At 38.2% G+C, this 27,668-nt stretch overlaps 1 protein-coding gene across 1 annotated transcript; it reads left to right on the top strand.

Moving 5' to 3' along the window:
• The first annotated feature begins 209 nt into the window (after positions 1-209).
• On the top strand, positions 210-27,668 carry shmt2 (serine hydroxymethyltransferase 2 (mitochondrial)). The gene is made up of 12 exons (XM_088338795.1): positions 210-355; positions 10,400-10,591; positions 11,936-12,015; positions 14,569-14,769; positions 14,902-14,983; positions 17,183-17,305; positions 22,361-22,500; positions 22,590-22,752; positions 22,874-22,973; positions 24,763-24,918; positions 26,654-26,761; positions 26,876-27,668. Exons 1-12 carry the CDS (start codon positions 323-325, stop codon positions 27,001-27,003), a joined length of 1,506 nt encoding a protein of 501 aa, XP_088194921.1. The 5' UTR covers positions 210-322; the 3' UTR covers positions 27,004-27,668.

Raw genomic sequence — 27,668 nt, 5'->3', positions numbered from 1 at the left:
CCTGACTTGGGAAAAAAAATATGGTGTAAGATTATTTTGTATTTTGTAAGGGAAAATACAACAGGCATGGAGCCGCGGAAGTTGACAGGTATGTAAATTGCTGGCACACGAGTAAATCAAAACGATTCAAATAAACTGATTTGCTCGCCCTGGTAATTTCCCTTGCCAGACTTCATTTCCCATCCTGCATCTCGTCGGCGCATGTTTGCGTCACTATCTGTTGCCAACAACTTGCTCAGCCTTCTTTCGTAGTGTGCGTGTCACCAGTGTGGCTGCAGGCTGAGCTGCTTCGTCTCCAAACCGGCCCGGAAAACTGGAAATAATGCTGTCCTTCGCTGTCAAACAGTTGTCACGGGTAAGTTGTTGAATAATAAACGTTCTTGTTTCATTTTGGGGGTTTTAAAACTGCAATTTTAATTCATCACATCGCTCGCTAGCTTGAACACAAGCTGCTCTCTGGTCTGGTAACAAGGTGATTGTTGAACGCTTTCTTATATGTTTTCCTTTCTACATAGTGACATTAGAGTCATAAATTTGATTTTTTTTTCTATTTCGTGCTTGTGAATATGGATTATTGTGGGTGACGAGCTAGCCACCTGGTGCGTGTTATGTCAGTGTAGTAGCTGCAGTAATGATGCAACAGCCACCGCTCAGTTTCATCATGAGCTGCACTGACTTCAATTTCTTTTTTAATGGAACACCTCATATTACAGTCTTAAACAAATCAAAACTTATTTGCATGCATTTTTATGAAAATGGACTGCAACTCATAAGTGCTGTATAAAAACATGCCAGTAAAATATAAAAAATACTTTTTCCCACCGGACAACCAGGGATATCCAATACAGAGCCCCATACTCAGTGGTTGAAGTAAATTAATATCTAAAATGTAATATGTATTGATCATTTTGAGCCTGATATTTTATGTTGAACAGTGCCCTGTTATAAAACAAATGAGCCAGTTTGATTAAAATGTTTTCAACAATTTGGCCCGGATTCTTTAAAACAGTTTTGGGTGACTTTTTTTTTCACTTTTTTCATAAATTTATGTAGCAACTAACAAGGTTGTGTGAAATGAACTCAAGTATTGGATTAGTTCATATTTAATTAAAATTAGGTTATTTTATTCCCCCCAGCCCTTTTTAGTGGTTGCTGAATAATAAAAAATGTACTCCTAACTTGTTGAATATTCGTCTATTTTTCTTTTTATACGTGCAAATGATATGCAAATTCTCCCAAAATGATAGCTTCAACAGGTAAGAGAGGTTTCTTTGAATAAAAATGCTTTTTATCATTTATTTAAAAAAGCAACATAGACGCTGCCCTACTTGCGAACTTATGAAGATCGTTCATAAGTTGTTTCAGTGCTATATTTTGTATGTTTAAGGTTTGTATAAGTATGTTTAAGCTTTGTATAATTAACCTGTATTTTTTGTTCTAAAAAATGAACATTTCATAAAATAATATGCTCTATAAAGATAAAAGAAAGTTATGTTTAACTACTTTTGGAAGATGAGCTTCTACAGTTAGGCAACTTCCTCCGTGTTAAAAGTGGCGGAAAAAAAGCAGTGGAACCATTTTCTCAACAGCATCAAGTTTTCTTATTCCGCTTTAATCTCAAACGGAACGGCTCGCTTCTTATATACATTTTACTCCAACCATAATGAATGGATGCACAAGATATTAAACAATAAAAATGTCAAAGTCCTAAGCGCCCTGGAGATACAGTATAGAATGTTTACACACTAACTAGGAAGAGGTACCAGATTTTTTTTCTTCCGGGTTGATGCTGAGTGACCTCTCACAGCGCCACGCAGGGGAAAGAAGCACAACAGTAATGTCCTGTACTCGGAAAAAGGTAGACACAATACAAAATCTAATTTACAGCAATATTCGGTTATTTTTCAACATCCTGAAAAAAATGTTTGTATCTATCAGTTTTTCGTAAGTCGAATGGTTTACTCGTAAGTAGAGGAGCGTCTGTATTATAATTTACAAGCCAATAATGTGATTAAGGGCTGCAACCCACCATTATTTTAATGTTTTATTATTCTTTATGAACTCAATCTTTTTTTTACTTTAAATCTATGTAATTTCAAACAGAACTATAATTCAAAATATTATTGAACACATTCATTTTTGATAATTTAGTTACCGATTTGGTCCATAACAACTATTTTTGGAAACGTTCATCCTAGGGTCGCGGGGTGCTGGAGCCACTCACTGTTGATTGCCAGCCACTCGCAGGAGACACATTGATGTACAACCATTCACATACATGCATCCATACATAGGGATAATTTGTATTCAGCAAATAAACTACTATACATGTTTTTGGAACGTGGGAGGAAACCTGAGTGCCTGGAGAAAACTCAGGCAGGCACGTATAGAACATGCAAATTTCAAACAGGGAGGCTGGTACCTGGTGTTAAACCCAGGACCTTTAAACTATGAGTCGTACGTGCTAACCACTCACCCGTACTGCCCATACCATGTCAGAAAATGAGCATATATTCTACTTATTTTCAAAGTAGAAGCAAATACCTGGAGTTAGCCCTGGGCGATAAAACAATAACGGTAATCATTGTCATATAATTTTTTTCACGATAAATCAAAAAAATGTTTGATAAAAGTCGATAATTTTAACTGTAATTACACCGCCCCAACACCAGAGAAAATGGGGGCGCTAATGCAATGAAAACAGAGGTTCCAGACCAATATTCAGGAGATGATGAAGGTGACGAGGACCAGCCAATCCTTTCGCAGGAATCTCGTAAGAGCAGCTCATAGAGTGAAAGTGAAACTGCACTACAACACAGTCAAAATAAGCAATAAAGAAACAAAGTACACCCAGCAGACCCACTCAAAGCATGCTGAAGGGTCGTAGACAGGAGAAACCCCTCATCTTCAGTTGTTTGGGGGTATTTTGGTTACCTAAGAGTCTGATTTAAAAGATTAAAAAAAAAACGTAAACGTGTCGTGCACTGCAAACTTCGCTGACAACATGTGCCAAACGAGAATGGGAAACACGACACACTTATTCCACCATTTACAACAGTATTGCCCGCTTGAGTATGACAAGCTACAGGCTAGTAAGAAACAAACTGCTAGATAGCAAGGCGCTACCTGTGTATCCCTGAAAGCAGGTGGGAACATCGTGACATGTCACAGAGCAGATTTAAAGCCTGATACTTTGGACATACCGTAAAATTTGGACTATAGAGCGCACCTGATTATAAGCCGCACCCAGTAAAATTTTAAAGGAAAAAACATTTTGTACATACTTAAGCCGCATGTGCTCACATTGAAACATGATATATTTACAGAGGAAGAAACCCAAAAACACTCAATGATTTGCAAACTTAACTGACCAGTTAAGGATTGTTGAAAATATTTGCTACATATTTTGGTCCCAATATTAATGAAATGTTTGATTTTGGTTGAACGCAAAAGGCTTCTTATCATTAAAAAGAAAAAACAATAAAATATAAAAACATTAAAAACAATATCTCAAAAGGTTAAACGATGAAATCATTAAAATAGTTATCGATCAATTTGATAATTATTTAGTATTCGAATATTAGATTATTTGTTGCAGCCCTAATTCATTTATTGTTTTGTTTTCATCATGCCAAATGCCAAGTTTTTAATCCATGTTTGGTCTTCAGCCCCAATAACAGTTCCAAAGTGCAAATACAGAAAGAAAAACACGCAAGGGAACTCACTAAATATTAACTAACCAATTTGATTGTTATGTAAGTGATAAGGTTATTTTGTATCAGTAAAAACAAGTACTGGGGATAGAAAACTTTAAGAGGAGTAGAATGTTTAAAGTCTTAGTAGATCTTAAAAAGGTAAAGCGTCGAGGAAATTCGTCAAGTGTGGACTTTTTTCCTGTATGGTGTTCTCGAGCTGTAACACGACATACATCATTTAGCAGACATAGCAAGTTGCTTATCTGTTAACTTATTTGTTGTCGTTTTTATAGCAGTGAATGATTTGTGAGACATGTTTCAGAATTTTCTAACCGCGTTTGAGAGTGCACACTACTTAAATAATGCACTGGTGAGGATTACGCCATAGTGTAGGGTTGTTTTAAAAACAAACCATCTGAAAAAGAATTAATGCACTTTATGTTAAACATATTTATTGTGCAGGTTTAACAGCAGACAGCTTTTGTCTTGCCCAACCAAGTGATGATCCCTTCACATTTTGTGTATATCCACAATATTTAATCGTAAACAATGTTCTCACACTTGGTGAATGTATGTCTAAATCTGCGCACAGAGTAAGTCTGCCAACTTTAGCAACTCTTTAATTTTACTGTTAATCATGGGACTTGGGACATGGGACTGTTGGGAGGACTTTGGACTTTGGTTTCTGTGGTCTCTTAATTATAGAGCATGCCATCTTACGATCCAGGAATGGCAATCCCTTAGAAAAATTTGGAATTGTTACGGATGCCAAAGCTGCCACTCAGTTGACGCCCATGACACCGATATATCGATGCATGAAATGAAATGATCTGCATTTATATAGCGCTTTTCAAGTCAATGACTTCCCAAAGCGCTTTACATTGTGCTTCACATTTCCCAATAGTGGCCGTGATCTGTGCTGCCATGCAAGGCGCTAACCTGCTTATTGGGGGTATTGTGGGTTCAGTGTCTTACCCGAGGACACTTCGACATGTAACACGGACAAGCCGGGATTCGAACTGGGATCCCTTAATCCTAAAACGATCGCTCTACCTCCTGAGCTACTGCCGCATTATGCATGATACTGGTTTCTATACCCTAGTTTTAGTTATGTTTTCAGGTATTCATTGTTTTAAGAGTTAATGTGGAATTCAAAGGATTGACCCACTATGTCGCAAAGCATCAGGAGTTGATAATTCTGAGGCATTTTTTAAAATTCATAATTTTTCCGTTACTTAGATTCACATGCATCTGTATCGAGTCACTTTGCTTGATAATTGGTTAAGCGAGTGTCATGGGAACAGTTTTAGAAGTTCTCATTTGACAAAGTCATGTGCTATACACGCGTAACATCAGATGCTATTTTCTCCAAATTAACGTGGTCAGGGCTGTCAAATTCTGTATGGCTCTGGGGCCATATCCAGACTTTCTGTCCCGAGGTGGGCCGGATCAGTGAAATAATGTCAACTCCAAATGTTTCTCATTGTTTTTCAGTATTATGCTTTATCATTCAGCCACATTAGTAAACTAATATACGTATCTTAATCACGGATGACAAGGGATCTCTTCTAGATCCAGCACGTGTATTCACAAACAATGGTGAAAATATGTTTTGATATTGAATGTGTTTACTGGTTTATTTTAACAGTTGAGTGACAGCAGTCTTACACCTGAACTATATCACCATGCTATACAAAATAAATGCTGCCCTCTAGCATCTGGAGAAAGCATTTGGTTTGATATATTCACAAAATCATTACGTTTGACATACCTGCCGAAGACTATCACCTTCAGGTCTACAACATGAGTGTTAATAGCTTCAAAAATTTAGTCATTTGAGTCCATATGTTTTTTTTAATATTATTTGTTTTTCTTTAAAAAATAAAAAAACATTCTTTATTATTGTTCCAAACCAATCTAGTCACTTGTTGCGCAGGGTTTTTTGCTACCATCACCCCAGGATAGAACTATTCAATGGTGATTAAGCTACAAGTAGTAATCAAGCAGTGACTTCAGTCTTCATTTCTAAACCCAAATACACATAGCTACATGTGGACAGATGCACATGACTTTAATCATTAGGCAACCTTTCCACATACTTTCATTGAGCTTGTTAAAAAATCCAACCACATCAAACAGCACTCAATTTTTAACAGTGCCCAGTGGAGTGTAGACTCCTGCCATTGCAGTGGAGCACTGAGTGACTTGACGATCGGCTTCAGTGGCGTCTTAAAAGTCTTGATTGTCACCCTGACAAGCCTCCGACCCAGAACGAGCAAAGCCGCTCTGGGCTTTGCCTCCCATCACCACACGCCTCTTCAGCCCCATTCCGATTTCCTCAGTTGAGTGTCATCCCGACTGAATCACGGGGCAATTTGTAACAGACAGCCTTCCTATTAGCCACTGACACAGCAGAGGAAACTCTGTCAGACTGACTGATGCTTCTACTTTTTCCACTGCCTCTCAAATCTTTCTTTGCTTGTGTATAATCCACTCTTTTTTTTTTGTCTTTGCTGGCTGATTGTTTGGTATGACCATTGATGAATGGCAGTCACCTGTAAAATTGACTCCCCTCAAGAATCGCCTGAGGAAATGGGACCCAATAATACGGACGAAGGATGAATGGAACATATTACTTTCCTTCTCTATCACCGTTTTTTTTTTGTTTTTTTTTTTTTTTCGACAAAAAAGGTAAACTGCCTGAAGTCACGCTTGTACCAAGCAAAAAATCCAGGACAATGAACCACATAATGTTTGTGGAATGATGACAGCGTCACATAGTTCAATGGAACATAACTGGATTTTCTTGAAAGGAAACCAAAAACCAAAATATTCAAATCCCCTCTGTTGTGTTTCTTGACTGTTTTTGAACATATATGTTTTACTGCTGCAGAGCATGGCCCCATTAAAAAAGTACATTACTATACTCTTAGTGTTTTTTTGTTTTGTCTTTTGCCTAGTTGGATCAAATGGGACCCTTGTCCTTATATTATTTTTAGGATGACTCAAGAGCTCTGCCGAGCTAGTTTTTAGAATGAAAATGCAGTGTTGCTGTTTTGGTTGGGCTTCTTCTGCTTATCCCGAATCAGTTTACAGAAACCCCTCGCTCCTTCACCTTTCAGTTAATGCTGGTTCACTCCTTCACAGATTTTGAATGCAATTGTTTTTGTCGTTATTGTCATTGATATAAACCTAGAAAGCAAGGGTGGATTAGGGAGGGCACTCTGTGTGACTGACTCTGTGCGTAACAGGGATAGGCTGGTGTATGCTGTCAGTCAAACAGCCGGGGGTGTTGGGCATATTTTTTTGTCATCCTTGTCTTTTGTCTTTTTCCTGTTGTGATTCTTCTCCTTTCTGTGATTCTATTGTTTCTCCTTTCAGACATGTGGTTTTTCTGACTAGTTGGTATGGAACACGTTAAACATCAATACCTAAGCAGTTAGCCTTACAATGATCCAATAAGGACAACTGATCACTCAAGAGAACACACATCCAGCCTTCCATTCATTTTCGACAGTGCTTGTCTTCGTTAGTGACAAATTAACCTTCTCAAAGCTGTTTCTTTGGCACAAGCTAGACTGATCTTAAAAGAATCATTCACCTTCAAAATCATAACTTTTCATTTTATGTAGTATATGGTTAGATCTGTTGTGCATGGTTAAAGCCAGACAGGAAATCGTAAATATGTGGACAAAAAAATGTCAGGAGCATCAAACCTCTTACCAGTAGGCATACATAGAAAACAATTGATTTGGGGAATTAGTAGTGTCGAATTTTGTTTTATCAAAGTTAACTTAGGACCATGAAGAAAATTTAGACCATGAATGACACATTTGGTTCCTGTGCTTTAGCTTCCATACTCTTCAGATGATTTATTTCCTGCATTTTTCAATTAATCCCCACTAACTGTCAGCAAGGAGACGAGCATATGCAGGCAGACCTCTGAGAACTGACCCACATGTTTGTATAAAAGCACCTTCGTCTTACTCGGGAGTTAATTTGATGAAAAGCTCATTTTAAAGAAACTTGCCAGGTGTGTGTGCTACTTGGAACTATATGCTTAGCGGTGTAAGGTGACAGCAGAAGGAAGGGCAAGCAGGCATGTGTCTCAGGAAAACTTTTTCTGGCTTTCACTGCTATTGCTTTGGCTTTCCCCTCCACGGAAGCGCAGACAGCAAAGGACAGTTTTCGCCAAGGTTTAATGACCCAAGTGATTTCTCAGCAAGAAGCCAGGCTTTCATCGCAACCTTCTCTCGCTTCCTTCTCTACCCCCAAAACCCTGGAGGGAAAATGAGGATGAGGGATTGTCTACCCTTTTTTTTTTTTGCCTTCCTTGCCATAGATGACAGACGGCCAGGGCAGAGAGTAGGACGCCTCTGCCTTTACCATGCCAGCCTGATACCTTTGCGTGTCACCATTGTCCTCTGTGCCACCAGCAGGAGCACAGCCAGAGGCATAATGGGTGTTGCATCATGCGGTGTTTTTTTTCCGCATCTCTTTGGGGCCAGGTCATTGCTAGCATAGCAGCTCACAGGGGTGACTCTCAAGCACATGGCTCAGGAGCAATTCCCGATTCACAACCAACCCGAGACTGACTGTTTGCCAGCCCGGCGAAGTACTAGAGTTACTTTATCACGCTATCAAAATAAAATGATCTAATCTGTGCCACATCATACTATCCATGGAGAAGGGAATGCATGCGGGAAAATAGTGCAAGAAAGTGTGAGAATACTTTGATGAAGTTTGTACCTGTGTAGTTTTTCATGACCAATCTGGAATAAAGTTAATGAGCTGTAGTTTGTTTCTAGCTTGAAAACAAGTTTGCGAAAGCGAAATTATCACGCTTTTCATCGGCTAAACTTGCTGACGTGTATTTCTATTCACTTCAAGCCAACTCTCGAGCTTTTTAATTGCTTATTAATAGCACTGTTGGAGGGAGGCCTTTTCGCATTCCCTGGCACAGAACGGGCTGACGATTACTACAGACCTGAGGCTGCGAGCATGGTTTGGACGCACTCATTGTCATTTTTCACTGCTGATTAAGTGAAGCAAAGCCGCCAATCTTTCTTGAGCCCAATCAACCTTCAGATGTTCTTGTTGCGCTTACACTGTTATCTTTTATGTGTGTACTGAGACGTATTTTGGGAAGACTATTAACTCTGCCCTTAGCAATTATTTCTTTTTTTTAGTATTATTAATGGTTTTGAACCCTTTTTCTAATGAAATGAGATAATATATGTTAGGTTTTATTATATGGCATAAGGAAGATATTTTGTTTAAAAAAATATTTCTACTCACTAATCCTTCAAAAATATCTGATGGCAGATGTTTTTGCTCATTTTGGGCATTTTATATTTATAATAGAATATATTCAAATAAGAAAATAATCATTCAAAAGGGAAACATAATTTTATCTTTCATACAGATATCACTCATTTTTCTTTATTTTCTCATTAATTGAAGAAAATAAAGAAATTATGAATAATATTTGCTATCATAAAATAGAAAAATAAATTATCTCAATTTATGAATTATCTGCCAAATCAGACACATTTGCTCATTTTAAGGATTACCTCCATTATGCACAAGAAATAGTTTTAAAATAAAGTTAAATGAAACATAATACACAAAGCCTGGCTGTTTTCAGACCTATTAAGCAGTAGCGTAAACTTTGCCTGTGTCCACAAATGGAAACATAGTCAAATGTTTCAATGTTGCAAAACCAGAACAGGCCAAATCATGATTAGATAAGACGGAAACGCTGAATCTATTCTCTCTTTCCGTACACCAAGGCTGTAAAATTTGCTTTGTAGAAGTGCTGAGGGCAGCGTAAATGAACCACTACGCTGATAATCCATATCATTAAAACACGCCAGTGTCCAATTCCATCAGGCGACATAATGGGAAATGTTGAAGCGGGGCTAAAGTGAGAGGCAATGTACTGTACTTTTAAGGACGATCTTTCACATTGTGTAACTAATGTATCGAATGTATTCAAACCCTTTTTCACAATTTGTTTTATTTTAATGTACACGTAGCACCCCATATTGACAAAAAATGTCTATTTTTGCACATTTAAAAAAAAAAAACTAAAATATCACATGTTCTTAGGTATTTAGACCCTTTGCAGCAACATTCATAATTAACTCACAAGTTATCAATTTCTCCTCACCTGATTTGGGATGGTTCTGCTCGTTTATTAGAGTCCAACAGTGTTTAATTAAGCTGATTGAACTTCATAAGGAAGGACATACTCTCAATATAATGCCTTACAACTCGTGGTGCATGTCAGAGCTAGGGCTGCAACGATTAGGCGACAAAAATTGATAATTGAAATATTCGATAATGGATTCTATTGTCAACTATTGTCTCAAGACACATTTTTTGACTCATTCGACTAATTATTTCAGTAGTAGTCGACTATTGAAGTAGATGCTAGTTACAGCCTTATTCAAAGCAAATAAGAATCATAAAGTTGAAGAATTGTCCAAGGAGCTCAGAGACAAAATTGGCCAAGTTTACAAAATAATCTCTGCAGCAGTCAATGTTACTAAGAGCACAGTGACCTTCAAATGAAAAAAATAATTGAAACAACCCAAATTCTGAGAACTGGCCAAACTGAGCAATCATGGAAAAAGAGCTCTGGTAAGAGAGGTAAAGAAGAACCCAGAGATCATTGTGGCTTTTTTTTTTCATCTCTGCAGCCACTGTGTCAACGTGCCCCAGCACGCATCTTTGCACGCGGGCAACAGTCCCAAGCCGTCAGCCGTGCAGTGGACGAAGAGCGACCGTGGACAGGCCAGGAAAGTCTGGCTCAGGATGACCCGGAAATGTGGGACCTGCTGTTGAGGGAGAAAGACCGGCAGTGTCGTGGCTTGGAGCTCATTGCATCAGAGGTAAAGATAAAGAAGTTCTAAAGCTTGATTTGTGGTTTTGCAAGGAACTGCCATTGTTGATTAATATTCTTTTTATGTCAGATCGTTAATCAAGACCTAATAATTCAAATGTCACCTCCTCATGTGAAATAACACGTGGACTTCATTGAAGGCAGTAAGGGGGGAAATTTTACTTAGAAAAGGTTTTACTTTTTCCTCACCACAGTTACAGTTCAGCGAATTGTGGCAGCCGTTTCCCCACACAAAGCCATGGCGCTTTGGTGCAAGATAACGTTGATATCTTCATTCTGCCTCCTGCCACGAGCCTGAAGAGAGCTTAGTGCCGCTCACGCAGGACTCTCGGGTGTATTTTCCCACGAGTGGAATTAAAGACATCCACGTGATTCTTCAATGCAACATATAGCAGCTGTAAAGAGTAGTGCAAACATATGTAAAATAGAAAAATACCTGTGTAGAAAATTCATGACAACACTAAATATATCTTGCATTGAAAATTGATTACGGGCTATTGTGTAATGTTGGACCTCTACAATTAACTGTATTGTGTAGTGCAACTAAAAACGAGTGCTACCAAGCACAAGGAATTATACAAACCACAAAGACTCAAAGTGATAGAAAAAAAAACTAAAATTCCGGCATTGTATGTGCTTGTGAGTCATAGTGGCAACCATTAAGTTTTTTTCTGTCTAACATAGTTGACAAAGGGTGATTTCCTTTTGACCTTTTGGAAAATGACCAATCAATTATTTTTTAATTAATTGTTAGATGATTCAAAAACGTGTTTTTAATACATGAAATATGAGAGGCAAATATGTTACAGATACATCAACCAGTTGATCATCTAGATGAAATCAATATTCAAATGTGTTGGCAATGAATCTCATTAATCGATTCGTTTTGGTGGAAATTTAATCAGATGCTGCATCACACCTTTTTTACGTTGTTGCATAAGCATTGGGAAACTTTGTTTATAATATGACGTTTAATCCAAAAAGAAAGTTGAAGTTATTATCTTATGAATTGAGGAGTAATAGTATATTTTGATTCGGTTCAACTTCACGTTTGTTCATATGTGTTTAAAGGTGGTTGGACTGTACTTTTCTTCATATGGTTTGTTATAGTCATCATTTCTGTTGTGCAGCTCTGGATTTCATGTATTTAGTTTGAGATTCTCATGTCTGTTTTATCTCTATGCGCACTCTGAATTAGTACTTCTAGGCGAGCCGAAACATTATCAAAAAGGATGACTCACCTCTTCCTACATAACACATATTTATTTGCTGTCCTTGTCTTTTCTGTTGACTCACACAGTTCTTTGGTACACTTTTTGTGTTTTCACCACAGAATTTCTGCAGCCGAGCTGCTTTAGAGGCTCAGGGTTCCTGTCTGAACAACAAATACTCTGAAGGCTACCCAGGGAGGAGGTGAGTATATCATCTGAGCTCTTGTTAGCGATGGTAATAGACCTGTAAACTCGGCAATTGAAATGTGGTCATGAATACCAAATAGAAAAATAAAACAATCAAGCATGTTCTCACATTTGTTTTGTCTTTTATTTGATTTACACAAAAGTGTGAATAATTCCAATCAGGGTTGGGTAGGGTTACTTTAACTGGATTACTTTCAATTACTTTTGGATTACTCCAATACCAAATATGCTAATAAAAGACAAAAGAAACTAAATACGAATAAAATTATGACTCACAACATGTTTCTCTCCTGGCTTTGATCTCTTTCATCTCTGGCGAAACTAACATAAAATGCGACAGAAACAAAATGAAAATAAATCCAAACAGCTTGCCAACATCATTTTTGCCGTCCCATGTATTCCGTTACTCCCCAAGCCTGCACAATATTTAGTCATTTTATTCATATTTCGTTTCTTTTGTCTTTTATTTGCATATTTGGTATTGGAGTAATCCAAAAGTAATTGAAAGTAATCCAGTTAAAGTAACCCTACCCAACCCTGATTCCAATGAAATATTTCAAAGAATTAAGTGTGAATTGGAATATTTAGTTGCAAAAAATATTATTCTCTTTTAAATAAATACATATCCTATTTTTTCTTAACCAAGTTCTAATCCGTTATCAACTATTTATGTCACCGTAATTTGTACATCCGTATTTATAGATTAGAAAAATATATATTATTTCTATAGTCTCATATCTAGGCCTTGGCAGTTTTAAAAATTAACCTGCAAACAAATTATATTATTCAGGTGTTCCAGTCCTCGTTCTTAAGTCCCATTACCATATTATTCGCACTATAAAGCGCACCAGATTATAAGGCGCAACCACAAAAATAGTCTATTGTGATATTTTTTTCATATAAGGCACACCGTACTATAAGGCACATGGAATTAAAACTACTGGTTGCACAAATAATAAAAAAGTGACGTATTTTTGCGAATATGCTACTGATCACAATTGCATAGCATTGGATGCAACTGGAATTGAACCCAGGTTGCAACGTGGACTGCGCCATGTTCTGTCCTCTTGACCAATAAGGTTACAGATGACATGAAAAAGCATTATGTCTTATCTCATCATCGCACTATTTTTAATCACAATACAAAATTGTTGATGTTTTTGGGTCAGGCCGCGAGAATATCTCCATACATTATACTGTTCTGTGGTACAGCCGACTTACAAAATCTTTACAAAGCGCACAATATTCTGAATTGAATGAAATGAAGAGCATTGTGGGAAATAATTTGTCGTCTTCATATCTGAGAGACGGGCACTGAAAAAGCTACAGTCAATCATGGACAATTCATCACATCCTCTACACAACGTCATCTCCAAATAGAAGAGCACCTTCAGTGACAGACTGCTGTCCCAGTCTTGTTCCACGGACAGACTGAGGAGATAATTTCTTCCTCATGCCATGAGGCTCTTTAACTCCACCCGGGGGAGTAAAAGCCCACATTAAATCACACCCACACATTTGCATATTACCCTATTTTTATTACAGTGTGTATTTTTTGTAGCACTATTTAAATACTCTATATCAACATGTTACATTGGGTATTTATGCATTATATTCCCATTCCTTTATTATTGTTTTATTTTCAACACAAGGATACTGCTGGAAGTGTGAATTTCCCTACGGGGATGAATAAAGTATCTTTCTATCTATAAACACATGGCCACACATATTCAAAACCTTTGTTACTTAAGATGCTTAGTTTAAAGTAAGAGTGAGTAAGTAAAACAACATTTTCTGTACTCTAGCATATCTATTACTGTGACTAAAAACAGTGTGATTATAAGATATAACAATGTCTTTTCATGTGTCATCTGCATCCCCAATTGCAAGTTGTGCAAGATGTTAAAAATGATTTTACCCCCTGTTATGAAATTTTGGGTGTGAGCATACTAACACCAAACCATTTTTTTCCAAATCTGTCAAACATAGTTGACAATAGGTGATTTTCTTTTGACCTTTCGGAAAATGACCAAACAATCAATTATTTTAAAATTAAATGTCAGATGATTAAAAAACGTTTTTTTAAGTCCATGAAACATGAGAGGCAAATATGTTAGGGCTACGTCAACCAACACTTCAGCTACGACACTCCTTCAGCTGCGATCTGGGTTTAATTCTAGTTGCATTCAATTTATTGCCATTGTGAACAACGATCCATGTCCCTATCAGCCTGGTGATTTGGATTCAATGCCCTTAACATTGCGATCTGGTTCGATCCACAGTGCCACCATTGATATGCAATTGTTGTCAGTGATAAAATTATCGACTGAAAAAAAAAGTAAAGCATTTACAATTTTGTATGCATAAAAGCCACACGATCAAATTTCTGTCTAATTTGGTGTTTTTGAGTGCATAGTTATAGTCCGGAAGATACTGTAATTTTTTCAACATTGCATTTTGCTTTGCATACTTATCAATTTTGCTGTATATTATTAAAATTCTTACTGAAAATGGACTGTTTCACGGTTGTTCAATTGTGTCATTAAAGATATTATGGCGGAGCAGAAGTGGTGGATCAAATTGAACTCTTGTGCCAAAAGCGAGCCCTGGATGCATTTGACCTGGACCCGGCCAAGTGGGGTGTCAATGTGCAGCCTTACTCGGGGTCCCCCGCTAACTTTGCTGTCTACACTGCTGTACTCAACCCCCATGACCGTATCATGGGCCTGGACCTTCCAGATGGAGGACAGTTAGTATCTTATTTGGTTTCTGCAAAACATGCTATGCTTTATCATAAAATCCTTGTAAAAACTTTTCATTTCACAATGTGCAGTTCTCTCTGTCAAGTTGTTTTATAGCCTGCCCTTCTTTTCTGACCTAGTCTGACCCATGGCTATATGTCAGATGTGAAGAGGATCTCGGCCACTTCCATCTATTTTGAGTCTATGCCCTACAAACTTAATGTGAGTAAAGCCCTCCACTCACTACTTGGTTGTAATCCTAAAATCAAGATAACCAGTGGAAATAGACATAATCACAACCATGCCAACATGTCTTCAGTAATCATAGTTTCCAAGTGTGAAACAGTCTGCCCTCAGGGAGCACAAAATAGCTGAATTGTACCTCACCTCTCACCATCCATTATGTCATCAGTTGCTGCATTTATGCCTCTTATTTTTACCAATGTAGCATCATTTTGGTGGCCATAAAGTGCTTGAAAACCCACACTTATTGTAGGTACTTGTTTCCTGGTTAAAATGTCTAATTTTACCTGGTTCCCTTTTAATAATGGTATATTATTAGTTGTAATACCAGTCAGAGTCATGGAAATGGCAAACTAACCTAATTTTCTGTCCAGAATCAATTTCTCGACCCGGCATTTAAGAAGGAATCCTGTTAAAACTATAAAAAAAAACAAAAGGCTTTCAGATAAAGTCCTTAACATGCTAAATATGTATGGCTTTATTTATGTAGTTTTTCCTGAAGAAGTAACCAAATCAAACAGGGCTTGACAATCAAATTTACAGGGTGAATGGGTAGAAAAATTGTTGTGGTTTTTAGTGCCGATCTTGAATCTACGAACAAAGTTGGGTTGCGTTGTTTGAATCTTATTCTTAATGTTTAAAGTTAAATATCTTCTCTATTAAATACGTGTTAATAATGCCCAACTGAGTTCAAAGAGCCCTTGTGCTTTATTTTCCACCGTGCATAACTGCTTTTATTGTACTTTAAGCAAAGCTGTGCAGGGCAGAACACATTAGACAGGAGGAATATGCGTTAATAAAGAAAAGTGAGGTCATGCTCATCCCCATTGGTTTTTTTTCATTTTAATTTGTTGTGGAGCCTATAAACGATGAAAGTAAGAAGAGGTGTACTACAAGTAGAGTCTAAAAGTACACTTTCGAACTGCGATGTCTTGATCCCAAGACGAGCGTTCTACCTCCTGAGCTACTGCCGCTTATTTAAATAAGTCTAAGAAATGGTCGTACTTGAACGTGCATCAGAGGCTGCACTGCTGACACAAGCCAGAAGGTGGTGGCTGCGAGTAAAAAAAAACATCAAAATTCCAAATAGCTCTATCAAAGAAAGAAGAAAAGTTTTGTCCTAAAATTCTTTACATAATAAATATCTACAACTTTATTTTATAGTGTTTTTAAAAAAGTTAACACATCTCAGAGAGCTTGACCATTTCATTTATATTTTGTGTGAGTAAAAAATGCGTGATTCTTTATTTCGATTACTGATTTCTAATCTCCTATTTAAATGCTTGACTGCCACAATTAGTGGACTAAATCCTGTACAATGCGACACACTTGTATTATTATTACTGTTCCACCAGTGGTATAGAATTGAAACCTGCCACAATTTCTTTAACTTGGAGGCTTTTAGGCCAATTTTTTATCAATTAGCTGAAAATGGCATCTTTGATGAGGGGTTCCACTAAGGACAGCCCTTATCCTTAGTTTAGCATAAAGCCAACCTGCTGCTTTATGCTTAAGTCTCAGGTCCATCACAGCGAGCGAGTCTTGATCGGCTAAGGGATGGGGCTTCCAGTCACCCTTTCCGGGCCTTTGTGATGCATGGGCAACTGGGACCTCTCTGCAGGAGAGATAATGGGAAATCGACAGGCCGGCCATCACCGCCGGCTCTGCCTTCACAACGGTCAACTTGATAGAGCGGGGGGACAATGGTAGATGTGCTCCGCAGATAGGAGATTATCCGATTGGCTAAATAAAGCGTTCCCTTCTCGCTCCATTTACCTGCCTTTTTTCTATCTATTACAGCCCTTTCCCTGCCATCTAACACTTGCCTGATGCGTCAAAGTTTTACGCATTCTTTGTAGTTTGACTTATTTTTAATAAAAGGAAGAAGCCTGTCTTCAAACCATCCTGTGGGCACCTCAATGGTTATATTATCACTGCAGCAACTCCTCCTTTTTCCCTCCTAGTTCTAAAGTAGCTGGTGTACTTAAAATGGAGTGGCTTTGAAAAAAAATAATCTGTCTTTGATGTTATTTGCAAAGTACACTGATTTTCAACATAATTGTATCTCTTCTTTTCGTTTAATATAATCTGGACCCTTCTCAACTTCTACCCTAAATCTTCCCCCTGGTCTTCTTCACCCTCCTCCTTTTACCTGACGCTTCCCCACTCTCCTTTCAGCCTGCGACAGGACTCATCGACTACGAGCAGATGGAACTGACGGCCAAGCTGTTCAGACCCCGGCTCATCATCGCAGGGACCAGTGCCTATGCCCGCCTCATTGATTACGCCCGCGTCAAGAAGGTGCTCAAGTCTCACCTGCCCTTGACCTTATCCTTTAAGCCTGTTTTGGGGTTTGATTTTGGCCAATGTCCCTACACTTGGAATCAAATATAGTGATGTTGAAAAATGACACTTATACTTCTTCACAGTTAAAATAATACTTTATGTTTTTCTGTGTTTTGCTTGCCGATGTCAGATAATTTGAGAGGAATAAGGGAAGCTCATCACCTCAGTTAGACATAAATTATTAGCACCATAATGCCACAAAGAAGTATGTTGTCTAAAATTTGGATTTTTTTTTTAGCTCAGAGGCAGCTATCAACAGAGTTTTAAGACTAAGAGTAACGTGAAATTATACAGCAGTTTATGCTTATACTGCCCAACACAGCAACACCAGAAGGAGCAGCACAATAGATTACCGTATTTTCTGGACTAAAAGCCGCACCTAGAAAACCAACAGATGCCATATATCTGAATGTGTACCTTATAACCCAGTAGGCCTTGTATACCGCAAAATACTGGGGGATAAAATTGGGAACGCATAAAGTATCTTTTCATGTGCATTACTACACAAAGTTTAACTGTATACTTCCGTATTTGTGCAATGATTGATCAATTGAAAAACATTGCTGACCAAAATCATATGACTAGGTATGCAACGGGAATCAAACTTAGGTCGCGGCGATGAGAGCGCCTAAACCCAACCACTAGTCCACCGGTGATACGCCATGTCCAATTCATTGTCAGATACACCAAAGAGTCGTTTCCCCCGTTTTGCCTTTTTGTTTTTATTTATTTTTCGTGACAACTTTATTTTCTCTATAGTTTTATCATCCGTTTTTGGCACCATGAGTAAAAATCGTGTGATTATGAGATAAAATCGAATGCCTCTTCGTACATTATCTGAATTAGTAGTGGGTCTGATGATTAAGTTTTGTCACTCTGTCCACTCCACGCATCGGCCCGGTATTGCAGTACCTCCGGGAGCGGTGCATTCGCAATGATCGCAGCAAGGCTTTAGGGCTAGGACTTTAGCTTGGCCTTTTGGCTGAGAGTAAGTGTCCCGGCTCCTAGGCTTTGTAGCGTATTATGAACTGACCGATAACGGATAATGGATAATGAATAACGAAGATAGATCAATAACCCTTAAAAACCCCACTCTAACTGCTCCAACCTGGATTAAATTCCCCCCGCATACAAAGTTTTGTAATTTTGGTAAACGACGTTATTCGACTGATATATCATTACACGCATCTAAACTGTAAGCGTATAAAATGTGCAACGGCTACACACAAATAACTGCGGTAGCTCTTACTGTAGTTTAAAATCCATGCGTCTTATAGTCCATTGAGCTTTATGTATGAAAAATATATGACAAAAGATTATTCTTTACATATGGTACATTTCAGCATAACATCACAATACATAAACTACTAACCTTTGATACACTTGAAATTCAAAAGGCTAATATGGTACGTAAAATGTTTCACTTCAGATTGTGTCTTACAAGAAGTGTCTGTAAATTGACGCCACTTTAGACTTACATTTGCCCATATCCATCGTCGCTCTCTCTTGTTAACACAACCAGAGTGAAGGCAGACACTTCCAGGAACTTCAAAAGACACTTTCAGTCTCGCAAAGTGCACCAGAGAGCCTGTTATCTTTTTGTCATTCCCACTCGCTGATTTGTCTCGGTTGCACAGCTACACTTTTGCAAGGTGCCATCAGACGGCGTGCCCCGCCAATACGGTGCTGTGCGTCTTTATTAAGATCCATAACGACTCTGCCACTTCACCTGAAGTGGAGCCATATTTTTCTACCCTCCCACTGGCGTTCCTCTGCGGAACCATTCACTGTTTTATGGCACAAACTGCCGGGCTCCTCGGCAGATTTCCAGTGTCGTTATTTGGAGCGGCACCAAAACGTCGACACTTTCAAACAGCAACATACATCTGCATCCTCCAACTCTTGACGAGTTGATATTTCTTCTCACATCACCAGAGGAGTTACTAAAAAATGTGATGCGATGCAGTAAAAATTGTTTTGATAATGCACATTTTACTGGGTCGCCCAAAAATATGGCGCTCTGATCACTTGCCAACGAGTCGTTTGTATGCTGTTTATTATGGGTAACTCGTCTTCAGAAATTTTGGCAAGGGAAGGCAAAGACGTGTCCCGCGGTATTGTTGTATATTTTATGTGGGTCCTCAGAACAATGCTGACATGCCACAATACACGAGCTCTCATTTAAAATACTGAATTTTCTACTTATCCCTTATTGTATTATCTTTGTTTTTATTAGGGTCACAGCTGGAAGCTATTGCAGCTGACATTGGAAACCTTTGATTTGTTGACAGTCAATCACAATAAAAAAATAAGTGTTCGCACTCAGTCTTGAGACTTACTCACCACTTAAGATGTAACAATATCTGTCGCTAACAATACAATATGAGCCACATAATGAACTTTACAATTATAGATAATTTACTAGTTTTTAACCAATGTGCAGGGGCACAAAAGTGTTGTAAGTGCCAGAGGATATTTCCCAATTTATTTTAGCAACAAAAAAAAAACACGCCACTCTCAGTATATTTTCTTCCAGTGATCAGCCAAATAACAGTTAAATTCATTTTTATATACTATTTACATACTCATGTGGTATAGGGAAGTATCCTTAATTAATCTGTCTGAATGAGTTGTTTAAAATTGAAACACAGAAAGTAAAAAAAAAAACTTGAGGTTATTATATCAGAAATTTTGCAGATTTTAATTTAAAATGACGCTAGAACGCAGTAAAAAACGTCCCACCTACAGATATATTTTTTTAATTTTAAAATATCATTGGTGTTTTTTCCTCAAACGAGATAATAAATAATACTTCATACTGGCCACTTAGGCGACATGATGACATAAGATTTAAAAAAAACAAAAACAAAACATTTAACTGAGTGTTAACTTTTTTTTTTTAGAATTCCACGGACGGTGTGCCTCAATATTTTTTAATGAAAAAGTGAGCCTTGGCTCAAAAAGGTTGAAAAACACTAGCTTATTACATGCGGTTATTAATATTGTTAAATGATTACTTCTTACATTCATTTAAACCATTGAGGCTCAGTCCCATTACTCCGAATTCCCCTCAATTTTACACCTCACTCTAGATAAGCACATTCAAGTGTGAAACTTCCGCAAAGCGAAGAGTAAGGTGGTTGTGCCAAGTTGAGGAAAGATAAACAAGGGTGAAGCGTTGTACTCGTCTGGCAACTTCTTTTGAATTTTGCAATTTAAACACTAGAAGTTATTGTACTAACCAGTTCTGATGTCACTGTTTTAGAGTGAAATTACTAGTGAAAGGCCAAAAAGAGGAATAAAAATCTCATGTGATTCATCAGAACAACCACACCTCAAAGGGATGATGCAGTAAACAGGAAGTACATTCCTAGTTACCTAGAGCAGGGGTCTCCAACGTGGTGCAAGCAGGCATAAGGTATGCCTCTAGGAGCACCTGAGTACCCCGTGACTAGCATGAGAAATCATTGTCATGATCAGTGTCTTTTAAAAGTGTGTTTTAGTGGTTGAGTGCTTATTTTAACCCTACTGCTAATAATTTCTGCTTGGTAAGAACATAATAACATTGTAATAACCTAAGTTGCTTTTTGCTAGTTGCATTTGACCTGGTAGCCAATCAGTAACAAAAAAGTAGCTCTTAGGTTCAAAAAGGTTGGCGACTCCTGTCCTAGAGCAATCATTCACTTGCTTTCACGCAAGAAGTGAAAGGGGGAGGAGCAAGATGATACAAAGTGGGTTGATGAAAGAGGAAGTAATATGATTCAGCCAAAGTCAACACAATCACTAGTAACATAAGGCACTTACTTGCTCCTGCATGCACACATCGTAAATAAAGTCTGCTTGAGGATTAACTTTGAAAAAAAAAACGAAATTGGCGACAGCTTGGCAATTGTGGCAATTGATTCTGTTTCCACAGAAATACCCCCCATTTTAAAAAAAGACAAAAGGTAGATGCAAAAAATTGGAACACAAACAACTTTGCACACATCAAGGGTAATGCCGTTAATACTTTCATCCCTCGCTTTGTTTGTTCAAATAAGTTGGTAGCCGTGCACAAGTAGTGGGTTCGCCATATGACTAACGACAGTGTCTGAAATAACGTCTGCCCGGACGCCGGGGCATGCATCTTTTAGGTCGGGCGTACAACCCAAAAACAAAACGTCTCCGCCCGGGTGGCCGACGACTTTTTCAAGAAAGAAAGAAAAAACAAAACGAAAGATTTTTTTTTTTTAAATCAAACGTTTGCTTTATTCCGATTTCAAAATCTTTGTTCGGTTTGGAAATTTCGGAATTTTGGTTCGTTTGGCAATTTACATACTCAGCAGCCAATCGGATAACTTCGTGCTTCCGGACTTTCCCGAGTGTTATAAGGTCGTGCATTTGCATATCATTTTGCAAAGTAGACGCACAGAGAACACAAGAAAAATTGAAAGTGGTTAGGAATCAAGCCAAAACCTCAGCCCCAGAAGAAATATTCAAAAGAAGCTAACAACATTTATGACGCTACAAAATGTAAATGTACATTAAAAGCATCGTGGAAAGAGGAGGTCACATGGCTTGTAGCAGATGACGCAATGCAAACATTGCATAATTGAAGATGAGTAAATACAGGTACATACTGATGGCAGATGGAAAACAGCAATGTCATATACATGCAATTAATGTTATAAGTAGATTTATAATAAACATAATTTTAAAGTGTTGCTCTGTTATATATTGTGATTATCAATCCTTAAAACAACGTTTTGTTTTTGGTGTTTTTTTGCGATTAGTCGTCTTATTGCACTTCAAGTTGTGAAAAATGGGGCAGACAACCTTATGGCTGGGCAGGCAACATTTTTTAGAGTTGTCTGCCCTGGTGTCCGGTAACTTTTTGTCATGAGTTTCAGACACTGCTAACGATAACAGTTCTTTTTACAATATGATGATGACACTAACTAAAAACCAAACATGGTTTATGAACCAATTGCATCGTTTGGTAATAGGATACAAATATTTTGTCTTCCACAGCTGTGCACTGACATTAAAGCCTATATGCTGGCTGACATGGCTCACATCAGCGGTCTGGTGGCAGCCAAAGCCATTCCGACTCCGTTCGAACATGCCGACCTTGTCACGTCCACCACGCACAAGTCCCTCCGGGGAGCCAGGTAACACGCTACCAAGCTAAACATTCAAACCGGGAATGTCATCCTCGCTCACGTCAATCACAGTGGCGCTGCTCTATTGTTGCCTTCAGAGCGGGTCTGATCTTCTACCGCAAGGGTGTTCGCTCCGTGGACAAAAAAGGCAAGGAAATCATGTACGATTTGGAGGACAAGATCAACTTCTCGGTCTTCCCTTCGCTGCAAGGTGGTCCTCACAACCACGCTATCGCGGGTGTCGCTGTGGCCCTCCGGCAGGTAAAGTCGTTAACTGTGAATTTACTGAGACGAAATATAATGGTCATAAATCAGTATAAAATGATAGAGTAACAATTGTGCAATCACCTTGATTTAACATATTTTGTTACTGTGCTTTCAGGCCCAGTCTCCTATGTTTAAGGAGTATATTGCACAAGTTATCAAGAACTCCAAGGCCATGGCTAATGCTCTACTCAGCAAAGGCTACACTCTGGTTTCAGGTAAGCTTTTTTCCTTATTTATGGCCCACCTTCAAAAAAAAAAAAAAACGTGACTTACTCATTGGTGAAATATGTAGCAAATCACTACTTTTGTTGTGTAGAAGAAAACTTGTCAATTCTCTTTAGCGTAAATCCTCTGTATTTGTAGCCTGATGTTTTCCAACTTTTTTTGAACCCAGGTACACTTTTTCATTTATAAATCTCGAGGCACAACGACTGTCGAAAATGTTTAAAAATGAATTGATGAGAACAGTTTCATGTTTTTTCAAGCTTAAATTATCATGTGGCCTAAATTTACGGGATAATTTTTTTCATTATGTATGGGTCACCATGGCTCGTTCATTTTGATTTATTTTCAAATTAAATATTTTCAACTAACTCACTAATACATATATATACAGTGTTCATCTTACTTCTGAAAAGTGATGGGTCCCGGGGACTCGCATTCTAAAAAATCTGTGGGTCCCAACAGACATCTATGGGTCCCCAAAATTTAGTGTTATCGAGGTTAAAATCGTAAATCAGCGACAAATATATAATATAAATCTATATATTCATTCAGTTTTAATCATCAAATTGTTAATTCATTTTCTGCATCAAATTATTGTTGGTAATATACTGATTAAAGGGATAACCACACACCTGTCTATTTTTTTTCCTTTTATACTTCCTTTTTTTCTTCTTTATACAACATCATTCGTAATATCAAGCATCAAAGCAAGTGAGCCGTTTGAAAGCCGGCTCTTTTTAATGAGTTGAGCCAAAAAAGCCGGTTCTCTAAAAAAAGACGGACTTCCTTTCACTACACATCGAGATCTCGTTGGCTGAGATCGGCGTGCAGACGAAAACTCGAACCGCGAGACCAAAACAACGATGGCAGATCTGCCTGACGAAAGATTTGGAGTGCAGTAAATCTTTGTTAAAAAAAGTAATCGGGTAATAATGACAATTTTGTGGCAAAAAGGTTGCGTCCCGGCAACGCTCGTTGATTTGAGACGATGCGTCCCCAACAAAATTGATGCGTCTAGGACGCAGGGACACGGGCAAATGAGAAGACTGATATATACAATCTTTCACTATCAAATCAAGTCTTCAATTTATTCAACCGCACGAAACAGCAGTGGAAGTTATTCCTCAAAATGAAAAAATGCTTCACTTCTTTTTTACGAATCATCGGCTACAATATTTCGCTGAACTTTCCTTTAATCCACGAGGAACGATAACAAGCGACAGCAATTTGGTCGATTAGCGCGGCAACCACCAATGACGGCAAAGGAAAAAAACATGTCTGTGTTGCAATCTGGCCATGTTCTCCACAAGTATGGTTGCCCTGGTGCTGTCGTCAAGAAATATAAGGCTCACATTTTAGGTCATGAAGCCCTCATTTGTGTTTTCTTTCAGTAAGTATGCACTTGTCTTTGTAATCGCTATTATGAATGTTGGAATGATCTGAAAACGTGACATAAAAAACTCTGAGCAGAACTGAAAAAGGTGTGTGGGGCACGGCGCCATTGCAAGAAATGGACGTGAATTAGTTCAATTTTTAGGGTTTTTTAAGCCTAAGGCTTGTCGAAAGACAAAATCGAGTTTTGTCTTTTAATTTGAGCATGCAGCTTTTAATTTGGTCCGCTCTGTAGACTGTAATTTACGGTACTTGTACCGAGTTGCGTCCTCATTTGTTCTCCGACAACCCATGGGGTTAAGGCATCCGTGAACCCTGATACAAACCACTATATTGTGTTGTTTTAAGAAATATTCATCATTGCAAAACTTGAATAAAATGTTTTAGGAGGGACCGACAACCACCTGGTTCTGGTGGATTTGCGACCCAAAGGCATCGACGGCGCTCGGGCTGAAAGGGTCCTGGAACTGGTCTCCATCACAGCTAATAAGAACACCTGCCCCGGCGACAAGAGCGCACTGACCCCCGGAGGCCTCAGGCTCGGTAAGAGAGACCTTCAAGCCACTCTGAGAATACTAAATTTTCAGCCCTTCCAGGTTTTTATGTGGTTTGTTTTCAAAATGCAAATACACGGCAGAAATGTGTCAGCCACCAAATGGCCACAAGCGCTAAGCATAGCATGATTAATTAACTATGTTGATCTTCTTAATAATTTTTCAGGAAGTTCAACAGCTCAACAGTTACACTGCCCCATTTAATCATAGTCAGTTATATGGAGTTTGTTACGATGATTTCTTTTTTTTTAATACGCTGGTTGGCAACAATGGCAGACTTTAGCTCATTGTCCTACATATGTCCATTTACAGACTGTCATTTTTTTAGCGCCCCCAACATATACAAAAACATAAGTCTAGTCAAGTCATTTTTTTTTATATAGCCCTTAATCACAAAAATGTCTCAAAGGACTGCACAGGATTACAATAACACAATTACCTGATCTTAAACCAACATGCGGGCAAGTGTTACCGCGGTGTACTTATCCCACCAAAGATCCACATTCACGCTGGACTGGATGATAAGGTTTTTATTACAGTTACTGCAAATGAATGAGTCACAACATTAGCTTTTCTGCTGGCTTTGATCTCTTTGATCTCAGTAGCAGCTCTCTCTGGAAACTGTCCAACAAAGCATATCAAAGAGCTTTCTTTTCAATTTACATAAAATAGGTTTTAGAATATCACAATACATTTTTACATCCATTTTAACAAGATACTTTTAACAAGAGATCGTATAGTGAATTTTTTACGTTTACAATGAATTCAACATATTTTTATTTAGTCTGAATTTTAACCAACATCATCCTTTTTAATGTATATGAGAAAATAGAAATAAAAACAATAATGAGTATAAAAACGGGTACAATTTACCTGCAAATGAATGAGTCACAAAATTAGCTTTTCTGCTGGCTTTGATCTCTACAAGGGGAATTACATTTTAGTAAAACAGAAACAAAAAGAAAATAAATCTAAACAGCTTGACAATATCAATCACATTACTGTGCATGTTGAGAGATTTGTCAGCTATGGTTATAATGTTTAAAATTAACTTCTTTTTTGGAGCACCAAAAGATGTGTCTTACCAGTAGCAGTTCTCTCTGAATACTGCCAACAAACCCCGCCTCCCGGTCACATGTCAGAAGCCAAAACCAAACCCCACCCCATACCAGCAGGTGGCACTGTTGGACTCATCATTGCAGGACTCTTACCAAAAACTATACACATATTTCAGCAGGAATTTCAATGAAACAAAAGTTTTTATTACACCCGTTACACAAGGAACAACTCAAAACCTTAGCGTGAGGAAAAAGAGAAACCTTGAGAAAGGACCTCACAAGTGGTAATGCCCCTTACAGGATGACCAGGATGAATTACATTTAGCATTAAATTTGCATCTTGTATGTAATATTTTTTCTATCACTTTCTAAAATGCTAAACTAACCTCATAGATGATTAAGTGAAATCACTACCACAAATTCCCAGCATGAAGATGTACATGACAAGTGTACATGATAAGTTTACATAGCAAATATACGTGATTGTGATTGGCTATTTTAAATCTGCCTGAATCATCAGTAGCATTGAATGCAATGACTAGAAAACTTTCACTGCACCATACTTCATTTATTGCTGTTTCAGATGAAGCCTTCCTCACCGAAACTGTAAGCCAAAAATTACTTGTGCGACTTTGATTCAACATATTTACTTGGGGTGTGTTGTAGGCGCTCCAGCTCTGACCTCCAGGCAGTTCAAAGAAGCTGACTTTGTGCGGGTTGTGGAGCTTATGGACGAGGGCTTCAAGATCGCCTTAGACGTGAAGAAAAAGACTGGTGAGTGGGCCCGAATATGTTACCATGCGCCAGCAGAAGCTGTGAATTAGTGAAAGACTTAGCTGCATTCCTGTGTCAAGGCAGCTTTTATATCTTCTTTCATTTTCTGTGCAGGAAAGCTGCTGGACTTTAAAAACTTCCTATTGGAAGACCCCGAGACAGTGGCACGAATCGCTGAGCTGCGTCACCGAGTGGAAGCCTTTGCTAGGCCTTTCCCCATGCCCGGCTTCCACGACCATTAGAGAGATTGCCGGTCTTGTTTGAAAAATATGGGAAAAAAAATCAACTAATGAAAAGCAAAGCCAGATTTTATAAAAGAGAAGAACCTATTTTTTATTGCACACTTAATTACTGGTTCATCGAGGATAGTCTTAATGTTGTGAAGCAGCCAAATCAGTGTTTCCTGACATTCATTGAATCATTGACTTTGAATCTCTGGCCCAGACTTTCAATAAGAAATTTCGCATGGGTTTGTTTTTTTTCAAGCCTACTCCCACATTCCAGTAACATGAAGACCTGAAATTGTTTTTATGTGTGAATGTAAGTGTGAGGAGTTGTTTGTCTGCGGCCTGCTGTTGACTGGCAACCAGTCCAGGATGTCACCCACTTCAGATGGACCGGATAGTGTACTGACAAGCACAAAACGGCTTAGCGCTCAACTGCATTTTTTTTTTTCCAAAGGTACTAATAAAATGGTTCAGTAAATTTTGGGTTCTCAGACCACCGTAATCACTGCATCAGTGATCTATCCAGGTCTGTCTTTTTTTCTTCCCTTTGCACAGCATCTCTTAAAAGTACATTTTGCCAAAACATTTAACTCCTATCATGTTTCTTTCAATAGACTTAACATGCCAATTGTTGGTTTGATAGAAGATTGAGTCTAAATGAAATAAATCGTTCAGAAGAA

Source organism: Urocampus carinirostris, chromosome 6, assembly GCF_059441175.1.
Source record: "Urocampus carinirostris isolate Australia breed hairy pipefish chromosome 6, RoL_Ucar_1.0, whole genome shotgun sequence".
NCBI classification, from domain to species: domain Eukaryota; kingdom Metazoa; phylum Chordata; class Actinopteri; order Syngnathiformes; family Syngnathidae; genus Urocampus; species Urocampus carinirostris.
The sequence above is the reverse complement of the archived record's forward strand: the minus strand, read 5'-3'. Positions and strand labels throughout refer to the sequence as shown.